The following is a 23,201-nucleotide window of genomic DNA, read 5'->3' on the forward strand; positions in this document are numbered from 1 at the left end:
CACAGGTGCTAAATCCTGCCAGATGCATCTAGCCAAGCAGGCAATGGTCTATATTATCTCATATTCTCAAACAAGTTGATCTTTTGAGATTTTAGTTTTCTGTTTTCTTGTTTTGTGTTTTAATATTTATTTTCAGAATGTAATTTACAAAGCAATCCTTACTAGAATTGCTCTCTTCTAATCCCATTGACTTCAATGGGCTTGGGTGTAACTGTTTTGGACTGCACTGTTACACACCAGATTTGGCACTGGTTTAATGTTCCTCTATCACCACAACTGAATCCCTGCCATCTCTACATCGTATTTTGTGCAGTTTCTGGTGGTATGTTAGTTCAGCTTATGGTATTCAGCCATGCATCCAAAGACAACATTACAAGTGCGTTTTAGGATTAGAAATATTGCCCACTGGGGATGAGGCAGAGCAGAAACAAAATTTTGATATCTTCCAGAATTGATTAAACATTCTCTTACTTTATATTGAACATTTTAATGAAATAACTGAACTCCCTTTAAACCAAGCTGTACTCAAAGAAACAATGATCACAACATTCTACATTCTCACAAATTGCTTTTAATTATGAAGGTGACCATTTTATTTCACGCTCTTCTGGTTTTCAGCATTTGCTTCCCCACAGAAAAGCATTCTTGATACGATGCAATTCTTAGAGAGGGCCAAGAATCTTCAGCACGGTGGCTACATATGCATCATCAGGAGGCGGCTTCCTTGGGCTCCCAGGCTGCAGAAACTTCTTAATATTGGGAATGTTGCTTGTTCTTGCTTTGAAATCCTGGAGCAAAGATTTAAAAGGAAAGCTTCTTCAGCTGGGACAAAACCCTTTTAAAGACTCCGTTAAAATATATTCTATATAACTTGGATAGAGTCAATACATTTTGTGCCCATCAGTTTTAATGAAGAACTCCTAAGGATGTGCTAATACAATGATTTCGATGCTCCTGATTTCTAGCCTGGTCTGAACCAAAACTGCCTGAAATTAATTAGGGTTGCCACCTTGCCTCCCCCCAGAATCCTGGGATACTTTCTTTAAAAGTTGTGGCTTGCACTGCTGTGAAGAAGTTGTTCCATCTGTTAGTTGTTCGCCCTCATTCCCCCATCACTGCCCTTTCCCCATCCCACTCATATTCTTGCTTTTTTGTGGGCAGGAGGAGGATGTGCTACTCTATGTTCACTAAAATTTGGACATAACACCAAACTTTAGTTGGTGCAAACCCGCTTCAAAACTTCATTTCTGATTGCCAGCTAACGAATAACAAGCCTCCTGTCAAAAGGATAGTTTTTGATTGTATATATTGTTATTTTTACTATTGTACTTATGGTAGAAGCCATAAACTCTCCATGTTTCATGCTGAATATGATGAATTTTAACTCAGACACCACATGCCCCCTTCTGGCCCCAAGCCCCAGTTGTGATGCTGAGGCCTGCATTCCCTCTGCTGTGCATTAAACCTGGCCCAAGGTGATGGAGAAAAACTCTGGCCCACAAAGGAGAAAGGCAGAGGTTGGAGGAAGGAAAAGGAACACACTCAGTTCAGGCACACTATCTGGAAAAGATGAGGCAACCTCCAGAAAGAGCTAAGGAAAGGAGTGAGGTGATGCCTTAGCCATAAACTTGTACCCTGAGGTGATCAGATTACAATCAAGGATTTCTAGTAAATTACATCCCTGTACCTTTTGCCATGAAAGATTCTCCCCGGCACTATTATTTGCCTACAGAAATTGAGGGCCAGGCTACAAGTGACAAATGACACAGGTTGGACACTTGTCAGCTTCCCTCAAGTTTTGATGGGAAATGTAGGCATCCTGGTTTTACAGCTTGGCTCTCCGACTGCTGTCCAATGAACTTTTCAACTGTCACTTGTCCAACATTCCACCAAGCTGCCTACGGGCCATGCTACACATGACGAATGGCACTTGAACGGCAAGTGGATTGAGTGGAGGGCAAGTGAACAGGGAGAAATACACTTGCCATTCAAGTGTCATTCGTCACTTGTAGCTTGGCCCTACATTTCCCATCAAAACTTGAGGGAAGCTGACAAGTGTCCAACCTGTGTCATTCATCTCTTGTAGCCTGGCCGACAGTTTAGGCTAAGCCAGCTCCAGCTTTAGTATTGTTTGGATTCAGCCCTGGACCCAAGAATCACACCAGAACGTTTTCTTTCTGTGCTTTATCCCCATGCCCTATAATTAGGTGGTGGCAGAATGTTCCCCTTAAGCATGTACATGAGCTCCCCTTTCTAATACCCCCCCATCTTGTGCATTGCTTGTGCCCACATGGGTGGCACACTGCCTCTTTGTCCTTCTGCTATAAATTGGCATTTGTAGAATTCATGGAGAGCATTTAAGGGAATGCTCCAGCAGGTTCTTCTTTGGCAGCAACCTGTATTAAAATCTGTGCCAACAATTCTATGAATAAGAATAGAGAGGTTGCTGAAGGGAGGTAGTTTCACAAAATAGCCTTTGAGAACCAACCAGCACTGCAGGATTTGGCTTGGATATAACGGAGCATTTCCAGAGACATACACGGGCTTCTGTCTGTGGAGTTTGACTTTTTCACCTTCTCCTTCCTCTTGATGCCATTTGTTGGTTGCCTAGCAACCTCCATAATGGCCACTGCAGAGGGCATTCTTAGGCGCTGGTTCTATTATTTTGGAGGGTTTTAATCCTTTACTCTTTTTTTTTAAGATTTCAGATTTTTCCAGGGGGTTTCCTTAGGTTGGTAGAAAGATCTGCCTTGTATGTTAGTGGCTCCATATGGGGCCATTTTTAGAATTAGATATATTGATTACCTGTAGTTGAGGGAACTGTGCGAGAATATCCTTTTTTTTCTCTTCTAGCGTTAAAATAGCTTCCAGCAGCTGTATATCTGCCCAGCTCAAGCAATTGCCAACAAGAAAATTCTGTCCATGCTGTTTCAATGCCTAGAAAAGGACAAGACTGCTGTTAGTTTGGATAAAGGAAACTTGGGTAAACAATGCCAACGCAACCTTAGGACAAGCTTCATATTTCAGATGTGCTACTGCCATCCATCCAGTTTCCTTGAGTGTCTTATATTTATGTAGCTTTTTATGGATTGCCTTTTCCCGCTATGTGGGCTCAAGGAGGTTTGTATTATATTAGCCAGGTAGCTCCATCTCTGCTTAAAGGGAATTCATAGGTTCATAGAAGATGTTGAAAATGCAGAAACCAGTCAGAGGCCATTTCAGTCTTCCTAGCTATTCCATCTCTGGAATGCTAATTTCAAAAAGGCCAATTGAAGAAGATCAATTTGAATTAATTAACAGCTCTGGAAGAGAATTTCCACACCTGATTAATCCTTATAGCATTACCCACCTGCCACTTTTCGATTGTAAGAAAAGTGTTAACAGCCACAGTTACATCTGTCCAAGTCCATTGAAGTCAATGGACTCAGAAGGGTATAACCCTGCTTAGTGTTGCAGTATTTGTTCCAATGGATTAGAATGCAGGGGAGACCTATGTTATCTTCTAACATTTGCTTTTTAATTAATATACAAGAAGAGTGCAAGAGAAAGAAAATAGACATTCCTACCACAGGCATCATGTCTTGAGATCAATCTGCACCCCAAGGTGATATCTGCAGTTCTCTCTAACTTTAGCTAGAGTATTTTATCATCCCCTGACTGTATTTATTCAAAATTCCAAAATGCTGTTTCTAACAAACAGTGTCCTAAGCACAAAGGTTGGGAGAGCCCATTTCTACAGATGAATCTATGGGTGGATCCACATGTTACTAGATATTGCATTTGTGCGGATAAGAAAATCAAGGCTGCAAAAGGTTATGACAGCATAATATCTAATGATATATGGATTTAATCTACAAGCACAGTCACTAAAAAACTTTGACATTTTTTTATCAAGACCTTGATCCCTTATTTGTGGTGAGAAAGCAAAACAAACACATAACATTTGCTGTTGGTCTTATTTATTTACTTGATTTATACCCAGCCTTTCTCAGCAGCAGGGACCCAAAGTGACTTACATCATACTCCCCTCCTGCATTTTATCCTCGCAACAACCCTGTAAGGCAGATTAGCTTGAGAGTGTGTGATGGCCCAAGGCCACTCCACAAGCTTTCATTGCTGAGACTGTTATTTCAACAGCTTTGCACAGTCATGTAGTCAGATTCAGTTCAACCTATCTTGTCTGAGTTCCAGTAAATTGTGAAACACACTTTATGTTCAAATTGAGCTAACACAAATATGTCTCCCGTTCCTATTGCTATTCTAGTGTGTCTGCCATTTGCTCAAAAAAATATGCAGTGCCTACCAGAAATCACCATGACATACCTTTTCATAGACTGGCAAGTATCTGGTTTTGGCCTTCTCAACGATGGAGGCAAGTTGAGCCTCTTTTTGGTCAGGTGGAGAGAACGGAAACATTAAAATCATTGTCATCAGATCTATTGTGCCTTCCACATACATATCAATTCTGTGTGGACAGGAGGGGGGAAATAAAGTCAAACCATGCATTTTGAATTGCAGATTATTAAATAGTTTGTCTGCTTAGTGAGGAAAGGAACATTTTAACATCTCTTAGATTGTTCAGGTTAAAGGTCTGACAGTATAGACTTAAGCAGAGTTAAACCCTTTTAAGTCAAAGGGCTTAGAAGAGTAACTCTACTTAGGATTGCACCATCAATCTAATAACATATAAAAACACCACATTAGGGACCAAAAGCTTTCCAGTTCATTTCTTCCAAGACCTTGAACTTTTAAAAAGCTATGTGCTGTCAAGTCACCTCCAACCTATGGCGACCCTATGAATGAAAGACCTCCAAAACATCCTATTATTAACAGACTTGTTCAGATCCTGCAAACTGGAGAACATGGCTTCTTTTATTGAGCCAAGCCATCTCATTTTAGGTTTTCCTCTTTTCCTACTGCCTTCCACTTTTCCAGGCATTATTGATGTTTCCAGAGAATCTTCTCATAATACAACCAAAGTACAATAGCCTCTATTTTGTCATTTTAACTTCTAGGGAGAATTCAGGCTTGATTTGATCTAGTATCCCCTTATTTATTTTTTAGGCCATCAATTGTATCCGCAAAACTCTCCTCCAGCACCACATTTCAAATGAATCAATTTTCTTCCTGTCAGCTTTCTTTACCATCCAACTTTCACACCCATACATAGTAATGGGGAATACCATAGTTTGAATTATCTTGATCTTGGTCCTCAGAGAGACATCTTTATCTTTTAGGATCTTATCTAGCTCCCTCACAGCTGTTGTTCCAAGTCTCAATCTTCTTCTGATTTCTTCATTTTAGTCTTCCTTTTGGTTGATGATTGAGAGCCAAGCTACAAGAGACAAATTACACGCGGAGGAGCACGTGAAGGGAGTCGTAATCTTAGCCAGGAAGCTGAGTTTTAAAAGAGATTGAAAGGCTTTGTCAATTTCCCCTCTCTGCAGAACCAGGAAGATGCCGCTCAGAGGGTTTGTTAATTTCCTCTTTGCCTCCCAAAGGCTCTATCAGTTTCACTTCCTCTTCTAAGAGGCCCAGAGGAAATAAACCCTCTGAGTAGCCATCTCCCTGCCTCTGTAGAGAGGGGAAATTGACAAAGCCTTTCGATCTCTTTTAAAAGTCAGCTTCCCAGCTAAAGTTGCGACTCCCTTCATGTTCTCCTCCTTGTGTAATTCATCTCTTGTAGCTTAGCTCTGAGCCAAGGAAGAGAAAATCTTGAACAATTTCAATTTCCTCATTGGAATTTTCACTCCACCTTCTTTTAGAACTAATCCCGCTTTCCTTATGATATACTCTGCATAGAGATTGAACAGGTAGGGAGATAATATGAATCCTTGTCTTACACCTTTGCTAATTGGAAACCATTCTGTTTCCCCATATTCTGTCCTGACAGTAGCCTCTTGTCTACTGTTGCACATCAAAACAATCAGATGTTGTGGCATCCCCATTTCTTTTAACACTCTCCATAGCTTTTCATGATCCACACAGCCAAAAGGTTTGCTGTAATCTATAAATTCTTTGAATACCTGATTGATAAGTCTCTCATTTTATTTTAACAATTTATTTATGTCATTTTTGTATCCCAAAGGACATTGTCTAATATCTGGAAAAAATCACCCTGTGAAGTAGGTTAGACTCAGGGTCAAACAAAACAATATGTGTGACACAAATGAGGTTGGCGATCCAATCCAACTTGCAGTCACATGTAACATTGGAGGACTAACATTTCCATGCCTGAGGCCTGATCCAGCTTGGAAGTGTGGCACAGGAGGAGTGGCTTCAGTCTTCCTTCCTGCATTTTTCCTCCAAGCCACATCAGGTGGTGGTACATCATTGGGGGTTCATGTGTACTGAATGCCGCACTTGGAGCCCTACTGTGGAACAAACAGAGCTCCGCGCAGCTGTTTCAGCATGGAAAACAGCACCCAAGGAAAGACTGAATGAAGTCCTTTCTCCCCCCTATGCCATGTTCTAACTCAAATTGGACCCCAGAGTGCCTGCTAACATTAGTTCCCCCATGTTACATATGACCACAAATAAGGACCCCCAACCAGACTTGTGTCACGCCTATCATCTAGCTAAGCCTTGAGAAAGCATGAATGACTGGCCCAAGATCACCCCATATACAAGTCCAGCTCTCTACACATTATACTAGCTAGACTGAGGTTACTTCCACACAGAGCTTATCCTCCATGTTCCCCCCTTGCCAAACTCAAGCTGTTCTTTTTGGGGCTGCCACATGGTGTTGTCATGCAGTCTTCCACTTTCTAGGTTTTCTCTGCTTTCGGTCATGTTTTCCCAAACCTGCTTTGGTACAATATTTCTGAAATATCTACTCAAAGTGTATTTGGGGAAAGTGGGGATGGGAAGGTGTGGATTTTTTGCACCTCTACCCACATCTGGCACCACATCTGGCACAATTTGTCCTTTTGCCTGCCATCCCCTCCCAGGGCTTTTGCTAACCTTTTTAATGGTTAACAATATACATTGTTATAGTGTCATTGCAATTTTTTCAAGTGGGCATAAAGCACTGTGGCAGAAATGGCAAGCACAAGGGATACCACAGGGAACACTCTCATGGTGTTCTCAGTTGAAATGCCTTTGAATTCACAGCAGCACTGACCACAGAACAAATGATTTTTTCCTCTGTGGAAGGAACCTTAATCTTTTATCTATCCGCTGTTATTTGAGTGGCTCAGCCATCTTTACAACTGAAGCAGTTCTCGGTGTTTCATCATCCATTGACCTTTTCACTAATCTGTACAAACGGATGGTTAATATTACATAGAATGAGCTGTACAAGAAGCTAAAGAAACAATTTGTGCAACTGTAATCCTCTTTCTGACAAGTGTGGCCTTGCTACTCTCTCCTCTAGGCTTTAGCCCAAGAAAAACACAATTGTGCTTCGGTGGCAGCAACCTCAGGGCATTGCTTCACTGCTGCTCCCTTCCTCCCCCACAAAAACATGATCAGCCAGGCAGGCTTGGGTGTAGCAATGGCCCTAAGGGGAGAAACAAGGGCACCATATGTGCTTATGCTAGTTTTGGTGCTCTGACAAAGATCCTCAAGCTGACTGCATCTCTTGAGGAAGAGGATGAAACAAAGTTCAAGCTGGCACTTTGTTGAGCTGCATGGCTTTCACAACTTGATTGGTTCTATTGACTGGCCCTTGAAGGTGTCTTTTTGAATTGTTCCAAGTAACAGGAACACATTACAATGATCTGTGGACTGCAATGACTTTACTTTTATGTAATCATCAGCTTGAGGCTGTGGAAGTGGAATACATTTAACCAGGAAACAGAGTAGTGAAAGAAATGTTCTGAACAGTGTTATATTGAAAATGAATAGAATGACATGCTTATTTCTGTTATAAGCATTAGTATACTGTGAATTTTGCACCTAGTGCTTTCAGTAAGCACTTATAAAGTACATGGTTATTTGACTTCAGTCTTATTGCAGTGGGGTTTCCCTTTGTGTTGTAGATCTACCGTGATACTCCTCTATTTTTTGTCTGCAAATTTCTTGCTCAAAAATCAATTCCCAAGTGTGTTTGGTAAGGGAGGCTTAGAGCCAAGCCACAAGTGACGCCTGACACAGGTTGGACACTTGTCAGCTTCCCTCATGTTTTGATGGGAAATGTAGGCGTCCTAGTTTTATAGCTTGGCTCTCCATTACAGCTGCAAGACCAGGATGCCTACATTTCCCATCAAAACTTGAGAGAAGCTGATTTGTTTTCGTTTTCGCAGCCATGTCGGACGCTCCTCTCGGCAGGTCCAAGAGGAAGCGTCCGAGCCGCCTGGCCGGGCGGCTGATCTGCAAAGGTTAGCCCCCAGACTCTCAGGCAGGGAGTCTGAGTCTGGGACGCGGCGGGAAGAGCCCTCTGACAGATCGAGGCAGGGGGTAAATCGCCCGTTTGTCCCTATGGAGGCCGGCAGACGAGCGCGGCACCCAGTGTGCTGCCGGGCTATAGAAAACAGCAAGGAGCAGGATTAGGCGAAAGCCTGCAAGTAAGCGAATCCCTTCTGTTACTACAAGCGCATGTGAGGAGTGGTGGGGTCTGAAGGTTAGAAGACTCGGATTTTTCCCCCCTCATAGAGTCTCGGAAGATTGGCGGTTCCCCCCCCCCCTAAAATGGCAGCGAAAAAGCAGAGTCCTTCTCTTGGCAAGTCAGTTACGGCGGCCTTGCAGAGGGGCGAGACGCTTGAAGAACTGGTTAAAAGAGCGGTTATGGAAGCCATAAAACCCTTTGTTGACAAGCTGAATGAAACAGATCAAAGGGTGGGCTTAATTGAAAGCGATGTGAAAGCCATTAAAGAAGCAGCGGGGGGGGGCAGAGAAGTCTGCCCGGGAAAGTGCGTCACTTACGAGAGCAACGAACAGGGAATTAAAGTTGGTGGAAAACCAGCTGATCGGACTGCAAGTGGAGCGAACACAAACCATTTTGTGTCTCCAGAATGTTAAAGAGGAGGAAAAAGAGGATTTATGGGATCTTGCCTCGGAACTTTTAGCGACACCCGCGAGGGCAACTAAAGAAGAAGTGAAAAGCGCCATTTTGGGAGTCTGTCGGGCATCTTCAAAATATGCAACGAAGCGGCAGCTGCCTCGTGAGATTGTTATCGAGTTTTCATCTAGGAGGGTCCGGGACAGTATCCTATATAATTCATACAATGCGGAATTGGACTTTCTGGGAAATAAAGTCAAGATATTGAAGGATGTTCCATTTTTAGTGCGGAAGAAAAGATTTAAGTACAAGATGTTGGCAGCTCTCTTGAGGGAACGGGATATAAAGTACAAATGGCTACTCCCGGAAGGAATCGGGTTTAGTTATAAAGATAAAGCTTACAAGATTAATTTGGAAGATCAGCTAAGGGATTTTGTGGATAAAAATTCAGAATTTGGACCAGACACCAAGCAAAGAGAAGAGGATCCGAAGCCTGAAGGGAGGGGGGAGGCAATGAGCGCTCCGGCGGTAGCTGCGCAGAGGGAATTGCGCCCGAGGCCCAGGGGAGGGAAAAAGTTAATTTGAACTGTAATTTGTAATTTGTATGATCAACCACTCCGTCACTATTTTATTAAGCTATTTTTTACTATGGCAGTATGAAGGGAAAGCATTGAAATGTAGTGTTTAGTGTTTGTAGGTCACCTTCCCCTTTTTTCCACCCCTCCTTCCCTTTCTCTTTTTTCTCCCTTCCCATCCCTTGTGCTATTGTAGTCTTTTGTAGTTACTGTCTTGTAGGTTATGTATGTATGTAGTAGTTTTGTATGTTAGATATTGAAAAATAAAAAATATTATAAATTAAAAAAAATATATAAAAAAAAAACTTGAGAGAAGCTGACAAGTGTCCAACCTATGTCAGGCGTCACTTGTGGCTTGGCTCTTAGGCTTTTCTCTCCACACTGTTTCCCTGACCTGAAATGGCCTTAGAAAGCCACTTTTTGCCCTGTTGGTACAGGTAAGTTTCCCCAAAGTAGCAAATAGTAGCTGTTTCACTTTCCTGCTTAATGCACACCAAAGAGCATATTCAAATGCTGTAATGTTAACTGTTTTAAAACTTCAAAGTATAGAAAGGGGAATCATGATACAATACTGTGCTTTTTCTTTCAGGTCTTTCCCAAGGAGGTTGTATTTCCTTGCTATATAGTTGAGAATGGCCTTTGTTTGCACCAGCTTCATCCCATCCATCTCCACTAATGGGACCTGACCAAACAGCAAATGTCCATCTGCAGGAAAAAAATATATTGATTAGTCCTGTATTGTAATAGGGTATTCTGCAGAGTTCAGGAAAGGCAACAACATCTTGCACCTAGCAAGATGAATTTTGCACCTAGCACTTTTAGTAAGCACTTATAAAGTACATGGTTATTTGACATCAGTCTCATCACAGTGGGGTTTCCCTTTGTATTGTAGATCTACCATGATACTCCTCTATTTTTTGTCTGCAAATTTTTAGGCACATTCAAGTGAGTGTGAGCTTCACTTTCTCCCAGGAGTCAAATAGCTAAGCTAAATCTGACCAACCCCAATGTAACTATAATTAAGTACCACCATAAAATGAACTTTGAGTTGTATATCTCATGCATTGACTGTGATCTTTTAAAGCTCCAAAGTACCGGTGATTATTTTTAGGAACCAAAGTAAGCTATATCATTGTGGTCTGATACCTTCACAGTTATTTATTAACATCTAGAGAGAGTCCTTGGCCATTCTCAAAAGAAGTTCTAAGGTGCAAAGTTCCAAAAATTCAAATGACTCTGACGGTGAATTAGCAAGGCAGGAACCTGTATCTTTCTCAGAAGACCAAACTAAATGGGAGGAACCTATTGTCAACCCTGAGCTCACTCCTGGTCTTTCACCTAGTAAAGAAGCTAACCTGACACAGATGGGTCCCAGTGCTGATCGCCTTATGAAAACTGAGGAAAAGAGCCTACATGGCTCTTCCATCTACAGAACTAAAAGCCATTATAGCTAGACTAACAGAACCAAAGGAAACACTCTTACCATTAGTAACTAAACAGGAATAGTCCATTCTGACCATGAACAGCCTAACTAATGCCCCTTTAGTTTGATAACTCAATTAAGGAAAAAAATCAACTAAATTAAATTTACCACTGAATAATACCAAATCAGCCTGTCCAGTACCCTAGAACCATCACTCTCAGTACCAAAAACTAAATTCACCCAACATCCAACATCTGATGATTGGCAAGCCATGAGGTTTTTAGAACCAGATGAACTTGGCTCTGAACAACCTAAAAAAATTACTCTGTTTCTAATAGTCCCCCCCCCACCCTTGTCCTCAGATTTGACTGAATAATGTCAGTGTTCCAGAAAAAAATGAGGGATAAAGTAGATCAGACAGATAAATGACTTGCAGAGAGATCTGACAGTACAAAACTAAGAATTATGACCAGGAATATAGCAGACTGGAGAGGTAAACAGCCAAATTTAAATGGGTCTTTAAGACTTTTTGATATAATTTTTCTTCAGGAAAATTGGGTTATGAAACAGACTTTCTGTGTTATACCTCTATAGCTATTCTGACAGTTAAAAGAAAAGCCAGGCATAGAGCAGGGTCTAGGAACTTTATTCTAAACATTTGGTCAATGACCCGAGCTCAATTTCTATCAATGATACCTTGGAGAAGCCCAGCAAGGATCTGCCTGTTTGAGATCCTGTAATGCCAGACAAACTTAAATTATATTGTCAAAGGTTTTCACAGCCGGAGAACGATCACCAGCAGCTGCTGGTGAAACATCAGGAACTACAATGCCAAGACCACGGCGATACATCCCAGAAAATCCACAACAACCAAAGCTGAATTGTTGATTACCCATTTAAAGACTTGTAAGATGCCTGGTCCGGATTTGGTGCAACTTGATTTTTTTTAAAGTTGACTTGGTGGTCACCCATATATCATTGCCTTGTTTACAGCAGTTGATAGATCAGGAATAACACCCGACCAGTGGTCGCAAAGTAGCAAGAAAGAGGCAAGAAATAACCCTGCTAATTACTACCCACTCAGTCTTTTATCTGTTCTGGGTAAATTATATGCTTCCCGTGCCCAGCTTAAACTAGTTTATTGAATGCAGCTGGCCCAGATTTTATGTCCAGAGCAGATTGGCTTCAGGAAAGGGAGTTCTACACCACACCATGCATTAGTCTTGTTTAACTTATCCAAAAATACTCATTCTACAAAAAGAGAACTCTTTATGAAGCATTCATCAATTTACAGGCAGCATTTGATTCAATCTGTAGAGCATGTCTAAGGAAAAATTAGAAGCCACAACTATACCTAGAAGGGTATAGTATAGGGAGGAGCAGACTGTTCTATTACATACAGATATACAATAAATATACCACATATTGAACACCAGCACCACTATAAGCCTCTGCAGCAAGAAAGTACACACAATTATACAACAAGAATATCCTAGTATTAGGACACATTCATTAAAATGTTTGATTTCATTTAAAGCAACTCTCTTCTTGGTAATATTGATAACTGATAGTAATGATTTCAAAGTATAAATGTCTGCTTCAGACTTGTTAGTACATAGTTAATACAACAACTTTCATGCTTCTGAACAGTGGATTGACCACAGGCAAAACTGACTGTTCTGGCCTAAGACTGAGCATTCCACTGCTGATAGATTACCTTTGATTAGCTTCAAATACTGTTCTCTTGTTTCCAAAAACACTTCTTCGAACTGTGCAAAAAAAAAAGAGAGAGAAATTATGTATCCCTACATTTCATGCAAGTTCTTTTTATAGCAAGTTTGTTGCATGACTTAGTGTAGTTGCATTATGGTTAAGAATGTGAACTGTGAAATGTGCAATCAGGAATAACAAACCAAAAACGGTTTGGGTTTTTAGTAATAAAAATACAACTAACCTCAACTCCGGCTGCTGCCATCAACCACCGGATGGATTCCATTCGCCCTCTGCCATTAAAGTAGGTAAGTCTGGGTTTCCCAGACATGATGCTGATGATTTCCTGATACATGTAATACAACAGGAAAAAGGATATTCTTGAAATTTAATCTAAATCAGTATTTTTAAAACAAAATAAACACAAGTTTACCAAGGCATAACATTAGCAAGAATGCAATACAGAGCTGAAGAAATGCTGGAACAGAACATAAGCAAATCTAGGGCTGACATAGGAGCACATATTTAAAGCAACAGATAGTACGTAAGGCAACATAGTGGTGAAGTCTATGGGTCCGCAAGACTGGTAAATGTGGTTTTAATAGGAACAGCTATTGTTAGGAATTTCAAGGACTAAGAAGAATTACTCCAGTCGAAGGCCATTATTTCAAGACTGGAGTAACGTTGCTTAGGAATTGCAGTGTACATCCACTAAACAATGGATGATGAGAAGGTACATCTCCTGCAAGGGGGGAAATGTTAGAACTTGCATGCTCCCCTGTTTCCCATGCAGCAGGTCCTAAAGGGAAAGTGAGATTTGTGCACCCCTCTGATATATTCATCCAGCCTACCTACTCTGTTCAGCCAAAGAATGTGAGTTTAGATTATTGCAAAGTGTGATGCCTGTCTCCATAACCAGGGCCGGATCGATGGGGGGGGGGGCAGGGGGGTAGCCTGTCCCCAGTGCCGCCAAAGAGGGGGCGCTGGGCGCAGTTGCCAGCCCCGGGAGTGCACCTGGGGAAAGGCGAATGGCATGGGCGGCCTTCCAGCCACCCATGCTGCTGTTCACCTTTCCCCAGGACAAGGGGCGCACGGCAAGCCGGGCGCCCCTTGTCCTAGGAAAAGGCAAAAGGCAGTGCGGGTGGCTGGGAGGCCGCCCACACCATTCGCCTTTTCCCAGGACAAGGGGAACATGGCAAGCTGGCCGCCCCTTGTGCTGTGGGGCAGGTGAATGGCGCGGGCAGCCTCCGAGCCACTTGCGCTGCCGCCAGCTCCGTGGTGCGCCGGGACAGCCGGCTTGCCGGGGGGGTGGGGGGTGCCCCAGCGTGATGATGTCACGGGAGTGATGTCATCACGCAGCACCAGGAGCGCGAGCGCACTATGCGTGCGCGTAGATCCTGACTACAGTTGCCCTGGGCACTGGCAACCATAGATCCGGCCCTGTCCATAGCCATATGGAGATGGGAGAGAGTGTCCTTCAATTCCCTATGGCAGTGGTTCGCAGGCATTTTGAAGTGGGACCCAGTTATAAACTTACTTGAGAGACCCCGTTGCAAAGTAATTCTATGCTACTTTCTCCCTCTCCAACATAAAACGCAGGACACTCATAGCAGTTAACACTTCAGTTTTTCTTCATATGTGGTGTTGTGGAACCCAGCCAGGTTCACAGTTCAGGGGGAGCCTGCCTTGGGTTCATCTACCCAAACAAAAAAGTAGCCTGCCACCAGGTTTCCCATCTAAGTCACAGCACTGAGGGAGAAACCAAATCCCAGGCTTAGCTGGGCTGCCCTTGGGAGACAGCAAGCTGAATCCCAACTGAAAGTTACAAAAGATAGCACTGACTAAATAGGCCTAGACACTTAATTCAGATCGAAGCTGTTGAAACAAAAAGACACCACACAGGAATAAGGTATAAATGATTTATTGAGAAGTGATTAAAATATTAAATTAAAGAGGCTACATAAACGGAAGGGTAAATCAAGAAAACTAAATCTCCTGACACTAACATACTTGCTAGAGTAATTGTCCAGAATGCAAAGTCTAGCATCAAAGTTTCCAACATCACAGAATGGTTTTGAATCTAAATAAGACTCCAGGTATCAAGATCAAAGTGGTAAAAGGCAAGGCTGTGTCAGAGCCATCACCCAGAGGCCAAAGTGGCCACTCAAGCTGAATGCCAGTCCAAGAGCAAAGGTACAGCCAGCTGAACCATCCTTTATTCCCCAAAGCCCAGCAACAGGGCAAGAGGGGGTAGCCAATCAGAACATGGGGTAGTCATGTAAGGGCTGGAGTTTCTGCAGCTGGGCCAAGTCCAGCGCCCCTCCTCCAGTGGGAGTTAAGGTGGTTCAAGATAAGCTTAATGAGATGGCATGTGTCATAGCCAGGGTGGCCTTCGTACCTAAACTCCCTTCTCCAACCTGAGTGCCTAGAGTTGAAGTTTCAAAGTTTCCTTTGCAGTTTCAAAGGAGCTTCTTTGACATCAGTGCCTTGACTTCCTTTTCTTAGCCATTTCAAGGGGTCCAGCAATGCTTGAGATGGCATGTAACGTTAGCTCATCTTTTCCACCCAGGCACAGACCAGCAGTTTAACCCAGCAAGCTTTGCAGCTCTAGTTAACCAGGCATAAAACTTATCATAAGTTAGGCCCACAGCAGGCCTGTTCATGAATCATGACATGTAACATTCATCAATATATAGCATTTCTGAGCAACACGCTGAATTTCATAGCCACATCATATAGTATGTATCTGCCATTAAGCCTTCCAGAACCTCCTCTCTCAGCTCAAAATGTTCTTCCTCATCCCTTTTGGCCTTGTGACTTCCCTGAATAATAGTTGTGACTCACTTTTTACATTTAGTTTATTTATATATGTTATTTTTAGGCTCTCTCACTAAGACGAAGGGAGATTACACAGTATAAGTGAATACAATCATCAGCTGGTACATGCCATAAACAATACAATCGGGTAAGGATAAAGAAATGAAAAGCAGAAATCCAAAACAGGGATGGAAGAATCAAACCCACAGTTTGTACACCTCTGTCCTATGGACAAATCTGTAAGCACTTTGCAAGGTTTCTGAATACATGCATGTGTTTGAATATGGATGCTGATATTTAGATGACATTTCAGAGAGTTCAGCATTTTACCTCAGAGAACAAAGTGCCCCAGGAGAACACTGAGTATGGCTTTTATTTGTCCCCTCCACTACATAGATGCTAACTGAGGCATAGAAGCCTCAGCAATGTTGGCCACCAACATTGTGATCTCATTAGATCTCAGTGGCATACTTTTCTTAAAATAAACATCAGTTGTATGGCTTTTACTGTATTTTTCCTTTTTTTTACATTACATATTTTTCTGCAAGTGTGGGACTTGTCTTGGGCTTGCAGAAAAATACTCCTTGTCTGACTCTGTCCCCATTGTGTGGGTTTTCTTATATACACTCTAGACCCAATTCAGAATAGATATAATAATGAATCTGATGATACCCCACAATGTATAATATTGTTACAATATGTATAATATTGTTACAGAATTGTAATTGTTCTCTGATTAAATGAACCATTGTACATATTCTTCATGTTGCCCACAAACATTTATTGACTTTTTTATTTATTTACTTTTTTATAGTCTCCCATAGCAGCTAAGGATGTGGTGGGGTAATGACAGAGGAGAGAGGGAAGCTTCTGAGATAACTGCCTTTGGGATTTATGGCTGTCCACTCTTACACTCTCTGGTCCCTCCTTTACTTGTTCAAACCCCAGACAAGCACAATCAGTAAAAAAGGGGTACACAGGCTTTGATTAACTTGGTTGGTAGTGTGTAAGCTTTGTGCTCACTAAGGGGCTCTCATTTGAGACCCTACTAGAATAATGTACTTAATTGTTAATTGTTAATAAATCCCTTTTTGCAGCTTTTTTGACTGGACAGACAAGACACACATGGTGATGAACAACAAAGATTTATTTGCAGAATATAAGATGTGTAGCAAGGTAAAGGTTTTGTATGGAATACTTCAGTATAGAATGTACAACTGGCTCTCTCACCTTCTCATCCCAGAGATTATAAATTTTCCTAATGGGAGTCAACATATCAAAACATATGCAAATGCTGAGGGGAAATTAGATTCCCCTTTCCCCAGACAGGTTATCTCAAAGGTTTAGGTTTACCCTTTCATCTCACAGTCTCTGGTTTGGTTGATTTGGTACCTCTGGCTTCCAGAGTGCTTATTTAACACTTAAAAACAAGCTTTCTTCCCTAAGCCTCCCCAAGATCCTACCTAACAAAACAAAAATCATGGCTAAACTAATGCTCTTATCCAGAGCTGCCCTGTTTGAGGAAAAACATTTCTCCTCCCCCTTCTTAAACTGAGAGCCAAGCTACAAGAGATGAATTACACGAGGAAGAGCATGTGAAGTGAGTCGCAATGTTAGCTGGGAAGCTGAGTTTTAAAAGCAATCGGCTTTGTCAAGAGGAAATAAAGAGGAAATATATAAACCCTCTGAGCAGCAATCTCCCTGGCTCTGTAGAGAGGGGAAATTGATAAAGTCTTCCAATCACTTTTAAAACTCAGCTTCCCGGCTAACATTGCAACTAGACATGGGTACGATCGGAATTACGGACTGAAAATTGCCCCGATTTTGGCATTTGCGCCATCGGGACCGGGCTGATCAGTTCCGTCCACGGCTCCCGGTTCAGCGCTCGGGTGGGGCGCTCTATCGGGTCTCGATCAGATCGATCGGTTTACGTTCAGGATTGCAGTCTGCAGACAGTCTGGCGCCAGCCATCTGTTCCCGAGGGAACGGAGCCCCGTGGAAACGGAGCCTGGGGAATGCCAGAGCTGTTTGCCCTCCTTCTGTCGCCCTGGGAATGCGAATGGAAGCCCAGCTTTCCTTGATCAGCAGGGCTTCCTTCCAACCACGGAGCAGCCAGAAAAGCACGCACCCGTCTCATCCATTTGGGAGAAGAGAGGGGAGGGCGGGGGAAGGGGGTGTTCTTCTGTAGCCATGGGCACTCGAATCTCATCCCTGCAAAGCCTGAGAGGCAGCTCTTACAGCCAAACACAGCCCTCCTGCGTAGCAGACCCAGGCTTTATAAATAGCCATGTGCTGTGCAACAAAGTTTCACTTTCCGCTCGCGGGTGGAGTGGGACAGAGGCGAGCTCTCGCTTGCTGCTTTTGGAGAGAGAAAGAGCAAGAGAGAGAGAGAGAGGGAGCTTTAGCTTTGGGCTTCAGCGGATAGGGAATTAGGGAATAGGGAGCTATCTCCTCTGGTTCCCCCTCCCCGTGACAGTACCGGCACACTCCCATGGGGACAGATTCCCCCCCGCCTCCTGAGGGGAGGCAGCTTGCTGCCACCTCCACGGGCCTGCCAGGCCCGGTAGCCACCATCCTCCTCACCCATCATTCCTTTAGCGCTGGAAACCGCGGGGCGCCCTCCCGCATCGGCCTTCCCGATTCCCGATTCCCGATTCTGTATCGGAAATGGGACTTGATCAGTGAGGTTCGGGTACCTGGGTTCAGTGCCACTGTGGAATCACGATCAGCTAAATTGGGATTATTTTTTGGATCGTGCCCATTTCTAATTGCAACTCCCTTCACGTGCTCTTCCTCAGGTAATTTGTCTCTTGTAGTTTAGCTCTGAGGCTGGCTCATCCCCTCCCATCTAATGGAGTTCCATGGGCTATTATTGGCTGCCAATCGCTTGGATTTGCAAGAGATCAAAATAACAAGGATTGGCTTCAGAGCCCAGGAGGATAGGCAGGACTTTGGAGGAGATTGCCCCATCTCCCTTTCTTGTTGAGAATCAAGGTGGATTATTAAGAAACCATTGGAATCTTACAGATAGATGCCAACAGTTAGCCTATAATAAACAAGCCAAGAACTATGTGAAACCTTCCCCAATTCATTGTGCTTTTAAGGCAAATAACTGATACAAAGGGGAATTCTGGAGAGAAAAGAGCAGCACTTTGGGCGTTGGTGTGAAGAAAGTGAATACAGTCTAGCTGAGTCACAGCTATTAGAGCTCAAGGGCTTAGTGAAATTTAGACGTTTAATCTAAAGCCCTGTTGACATTACCCCACCAACATTCTCATTGTCCTTCAAAATGGATGGATTAGATGTTGCTAAGCTTTATGATTCTGTAAACATATCACCATTCAAAAGAACACTGCCAGTTCTACATACCTTGAATTGCTTATTGTAAGACTGGAACTAAAGTGTAGGAAACAAATCAAGCAATTTGCTGAAATTCAAAATGGAGTTGGCAACCTGTGGGAGACTAGGGTATGAGGACATTAGGAAGGTGCTATCGGTGATGGAGTTCCCATTCTCAGTGCACTATCAACCACCCACTGCATCTACAGCACAGCCAACAGGTAGAGAGACCCGTGTGCATCTAGCTGCTCGGCTGGTTGTCAACAACTGGGCTCAAACGCCCAGTTTCTTCATTATTATGTTCTTCCTCTCAATTCTGTAACAATTACACAGACATATGAAGATGAGAAACATGTCTGGATAACAAGCTGATTTTTTTTTCTCACTTTGTATCTTGTGTGGTTAAACGGTGGTGGCCTAGGAATGTCAAAACAGGAAATAGAGGCCACCTGTGCTTAAATTTCTAAATGAGAGGCACTGAAGCCCAGACCATATACATGTCAGGCAACCTAAATGCTGTGGGATCAAACAGAAAATACCCATTGATTGCAGTAGTTCTCCATGAAGCTCACAGCTTTTAACGGTTAGGTTTTTGGATACATGGTTGTGGTGCAAAAGAGAGAAAGGGGAAGCAGGGTTTGTTTGTTAAAGCCCATTTGTAGCAACTTTACTCAAGGTGAGTGGATCAGGTCAGTGCTTGTATTGGGGTAGGGTTATACTGGAGCCAGGGCTAGTACTAGAAAGGCAAGTTAAGGCAGCCACAAAAAGTGCTTTCTACAATCTCACTTTCTACAACTATGAGTAACTGGAGGATATTATGGGAGAGCATTTCCAAGTCAGAAGTAAGTGAACTTAAGTATCATTGATGCTGTTCTAACAATAGCACCTACTCCTGAACTCCAGAGTATTTACAACCATGTGAAATGTCAAGAGAGTGGTTTTGGAAACATGTACACAGGAAAGAAGGAAAAGAGTAGCTACAGGGTAGCATTTTGTCTTGAATCTGAAGAAGTAAAAACTCATTGTGATGTACAGCAAAAAAGTGTATCAGCTCAAATTAAAATAATTCATTCAAAGCATTTTGCCTGCAATAAATCTTTTGAGACCTGCCATATAAAGTTACCAGAGGTCTTTGGGGGCACTTTTGTATTTCAACCTACAAGGCACATCAAGATGCTCAACAAGATTTAAAGACCGGTTCATAAATATATTCAAAATTGTAAAGAGGTACAGGTATTTGTTGCCACAACTGTTAACATTGCATAATATATCTGTACAGGTCACTTAACTGATATTTTTGTTTAAAAAGCCAAAGGATATGTGCTTTGACATGCAAGCTTAGTACAGAAACAGATTTTAATAATAATAACAGTGTACGGAGCCAGTAAAACCTGCTAGATTTATAGGTAGTCCTAAGGAAAAATCATATAACATTGAAAATGGGGGTAGGTAATGATAGTTCCTCTTGCTCTTTCCAAATGTCACATGAAGACATGAAGCTGCCTGATACTGAATCAGACCATCAGTCTATCAAGGTCGGTATTGTCTACTCAGGCTGGCAGCATCTCTCTAGAATCACAGGCTGAGATCACCTGCTACCTGATCTTTTTAACTGGAGATGCCCAAGGATTGGAAACTTCTAATTGTCATTATTTCCATGTAAAACAGTACTGCTCCCAAGGCAGCTGAGGTCTTGCTGTCCACCATTAATGGGCTGTTCCCTTTGATATGTTATCTCACTTGCACATGTTCTACATTTGTATCATCAGAACACACATTATATAAGAAGATACGCTAAACATTTTTAAACAGCAGTCAAAAACTATTGAGGGAAGTGGTTTAGCCGGTCTGACGGAGCTGTAGCAAGGATTATGCACAAGAAACATTTCGAACCCTGATGGGTGAGATCAATGCTCCACGTTAATATTGTCTCCCCTGAATTCATTTTTGGATGAGTCATACCAACATCAAATCACCAGATGGTGTTACATGCATAAGCGAACCCAAAACGTTAGTGCAGTTTTCCCAGAAATTTTTTTAAAAAGCATTGGGGCTGGTGCATGGTAATATTGAGAAGTTTGAGGACAGAATGTAAAATAGTTTTCCCCCAAGCTGAACTGAATCCCCACCAGCTTTTTATGGCAAAGAATTTCCTTTGTCCAAAGAGAGAGTCCCTTCCACGGGGTAGGGGTGGGGGGACAACAGGTAAGGAATCCCCTCCCGACAGGTACTTTTTTCTCAGCAAAGGAGAGCGTTCTCACTTGGCTTTCATCATATGTGGCAGTTCAAAATCCAGGCATGCCATTCAGACTTAAACATTTTCCTGTTCTCTCTCATCTATGAAAATTCAAGCTTCCTTTTCTCCCCCACCCATTTTGTGCTTTCATTCATTGCCCTTTCTAATGTACAACATGATTCTTTAATATGTAATTATTTCTTTCCCAGCCCATTCACATCAACAATCTGCAAACAAACAGAGATGACTGCAAACATACAGGCATAATACAAGCTTTAAATATATATATATTTAGATATATAAATATACCGCTATATAGATATACCACTACTGACAGTTGTTAATATTTAACCCCTTATACTCATAAGTTGCTAACCTTGAGGTTGATAGGGACGCTTTATAATTAATCTCTCCCTACCCCGTACTAACCTTCTTCACAGCCTGAGCTCGTTTTCTTTCCCACTGAGAAAGTGTGCTGTCTAGTTTTGTAAAGCAGGAAGCACCACCCACCCCAGGGAAGCCTCGTCCTCCTCCTATCTTCAAATTTAGAGTTGCATAACTAAAAATTTTAAGAAGTAGTTGTTCCAACAGAAACTGCTCAGCGTACTATTTTTGTTTTTATACAAGAGCAAGATTTACCGCAACATACACTCAGATAGGGTCTAGAGGGTTCCAAGCTGTGGTCCCTATTGCCACGAGGAAAGAACTGAGGATAGCTTGCAATCCCCCACCCAAGGTGGGGGAAACCCTGCCCCCACCTGCTCACCTAGTGGGCAGGGAGTGAAAGGCATGGGAGGGAGAAGTGTGCAGACATGCTCCTATGCTCCCCCATCGCATGACCGTTGAAGGAGGCTTGTGGTGTGTTGAAGCCAAACTCAATGGAAATTGCTCATTTGAAGATGATTCCCACTGAGCGTCCAGCAGCTCCTCTGTCATATCAGAAAAAGATGTCGTTTTTGGCATTACATGGGAAGGACCACAAGGAGGGAGGTAAGTACCCCATTGCCCCCCATAGCCCCCTGTACATCCCGCTTTGGCTCCTCAGGCTCCTAGCAACCATAATTGAAGGTAAACGGTAGATCATGCCTGAGGATATTTATAGACACTTCTTTTTATCTATTGTCTAGGTCTTGTGAGATATGCTGGAGCCAATCAGAAGCAGTATTAGAGCAGCAATCCCCAACAACATTTTCAGCTGTTGGGCCTTCAGGGTCTATCATATCAAGAGCTACCAGTCCCAGAAATCCTTTTGCATAGGCAGGAAGGAGGGAAGTCTGGAGGGAAGGTATGGATCCCAAATCTCCTAGGGGGACGGGGAATCCCCCGCTCCTACCCTCCGCACCCCGCCACCACTCTGGCTGGTGGGGAGGGGGAAGGCAGAGGAATAGGCCTCCTGAGCCTGCTCTGCACTTTGCTGATTTTGGCTCCAAATGGTCCCAGGCTATGGCGTCACTTCTGGGAAGTGGCATCATCGGGCCACCCCAGGAGTGCTTCCACACAAAGTGCACGCAAAGACATCCTAAAAGGTGAGTGCCGGGGGGGGGGTGTTCATATTTTTGCCATAAAATTAATCCTTAACTTGATTGGCCTAATCGTTGCAGCCATCTTTGTCCACTAGAAATTTTTTTAAAAAATATTGACAGAATAATCCCATTTCTGTGTCAAAAAAGTTGCAAAATAGTTAGCAGACTCCATGTTAGGACTATGATTGTTATTATTAAATAAAAGTAGCAAAAGTGGGGATTTTTCAGAAATGTAGAATATTTTACTATATAATTGAGTAAGTGTATTTAAGACAACTCACTTTATACACTGGTGCACAACCAGAGGGTGCTGCCATGAAGGAAAGCCTAGGTAAGGCACCATGTCCCTCCAGAAAAAGTGCCATGGTGGGAAGCCCAGGCCGGGAGCATGTAGAAATGCTCACCCCCTGCCTTCACCCAGCTGGTATTAGGAGTGGAACAGGTGGCCAACCCCCGCCTTAACCCAGGTGGTATTAGGAGTGGAGCAGGTGGCAATGCCCACCCCCACTTTAACCCAGTTGGTATCAGGAGCGGAGCAGGTGGCAAGCCTGCCCCCTGCCTTAACCCAGTTGGTATTAGGAGTAGAGAAGGTGGCAATGCCCACCCCCCACCATCACCCATTTTGGATCAGGAGTGA

The 23,201-nt window shown here is 42.9% G+C and overlaps 1 protein-coding gene across 2 annotated transcripts; it reads right to left on the reverse strand.

Moving 5' to 3' along the window:
• Nucleotides 1-548: 548 nt before the first annotated feature.
• Nucleotides 549-21,535, reverse strand: LOC129337551 (glutathione S-transferase A4-like). 2 transcript variants are annotated; one of them, XM_054991347.1, is made up of 8 exons: nt 21,471-21,499; nt 18,836-19,121; nt 12,894-12,995; nt 12,657-12,708; nt 10,089-10,221; nt 4,324-4,465; nt 2,806-2,937; nt 549-788 (listed from the first exon to the last, which is right to left on the reverse strand). In XM_054991347.1, exons 3-8 carry the CDS (start codon nt 12,978-12,980, stop codon nt 663-665), a joined length of 672 nt encoding a protein of 223 aa, XP_054847322.1. In that variant the 5' UTR covers nt 12,981-12,995; nt 18,836-19,121; nt 21,471-21,499; the 3' UTR covers nt 549-662. The 2 variants fall into 2 exon arrangements, with proteins under 2 accessions (XP_054847322.1, XP_054847330.1); XM_054991355.1 differs by lacking the exon at nt 18,836-19,121 and having other exon boundaries at nt 21,471-21,535.
• Between the last annotated feature and the right edge of the window lie 1,666 nt (nt 21,536-23,201).

This window comes from Eublepharis macularius, chromosome 1, assembly GCF_028583425.1.
Source record: "Eublepharis macularius isolate TG4126 chromosome 1, MPM_Emac_v1.0, whole genome shotgun sequence".
In the NCBI taxonomy this organism is placed as follows: Eukaryota; Metazoa; Chordata; class Lepidosauria; order Squamata; family Eublepharidae; genus Eublepharis; species Eublepharis macularius.

What these genes read in the sequence shown, in the direction of transcription:
- LOC129337551 (XM_054991355.1), bottom strand. Translation starts at nt 12,980, where the DNA reads ATGTCTGGGAAACCCAGACTTACCTACTTTAATGGCAGAGGGCGAATG. An exon ending in ACTTGCCAGTCTATGAAAAG is followed by an intron (nt 2,938 to 4,323) that starts GTATGTCATGGT and finishes GTCCTTTTCTAG; the next exon opens with GCATTGAAACAGCATGGACA. An exon ending in CACAGTTCCCTCAACTACAG is followed by an intron (nt 789 to 2,805) that starts GTAATCAATATA and finishes TCTTTGCTCCAG; the next exon opens with GATTTCAAAGCAAGAACAAG.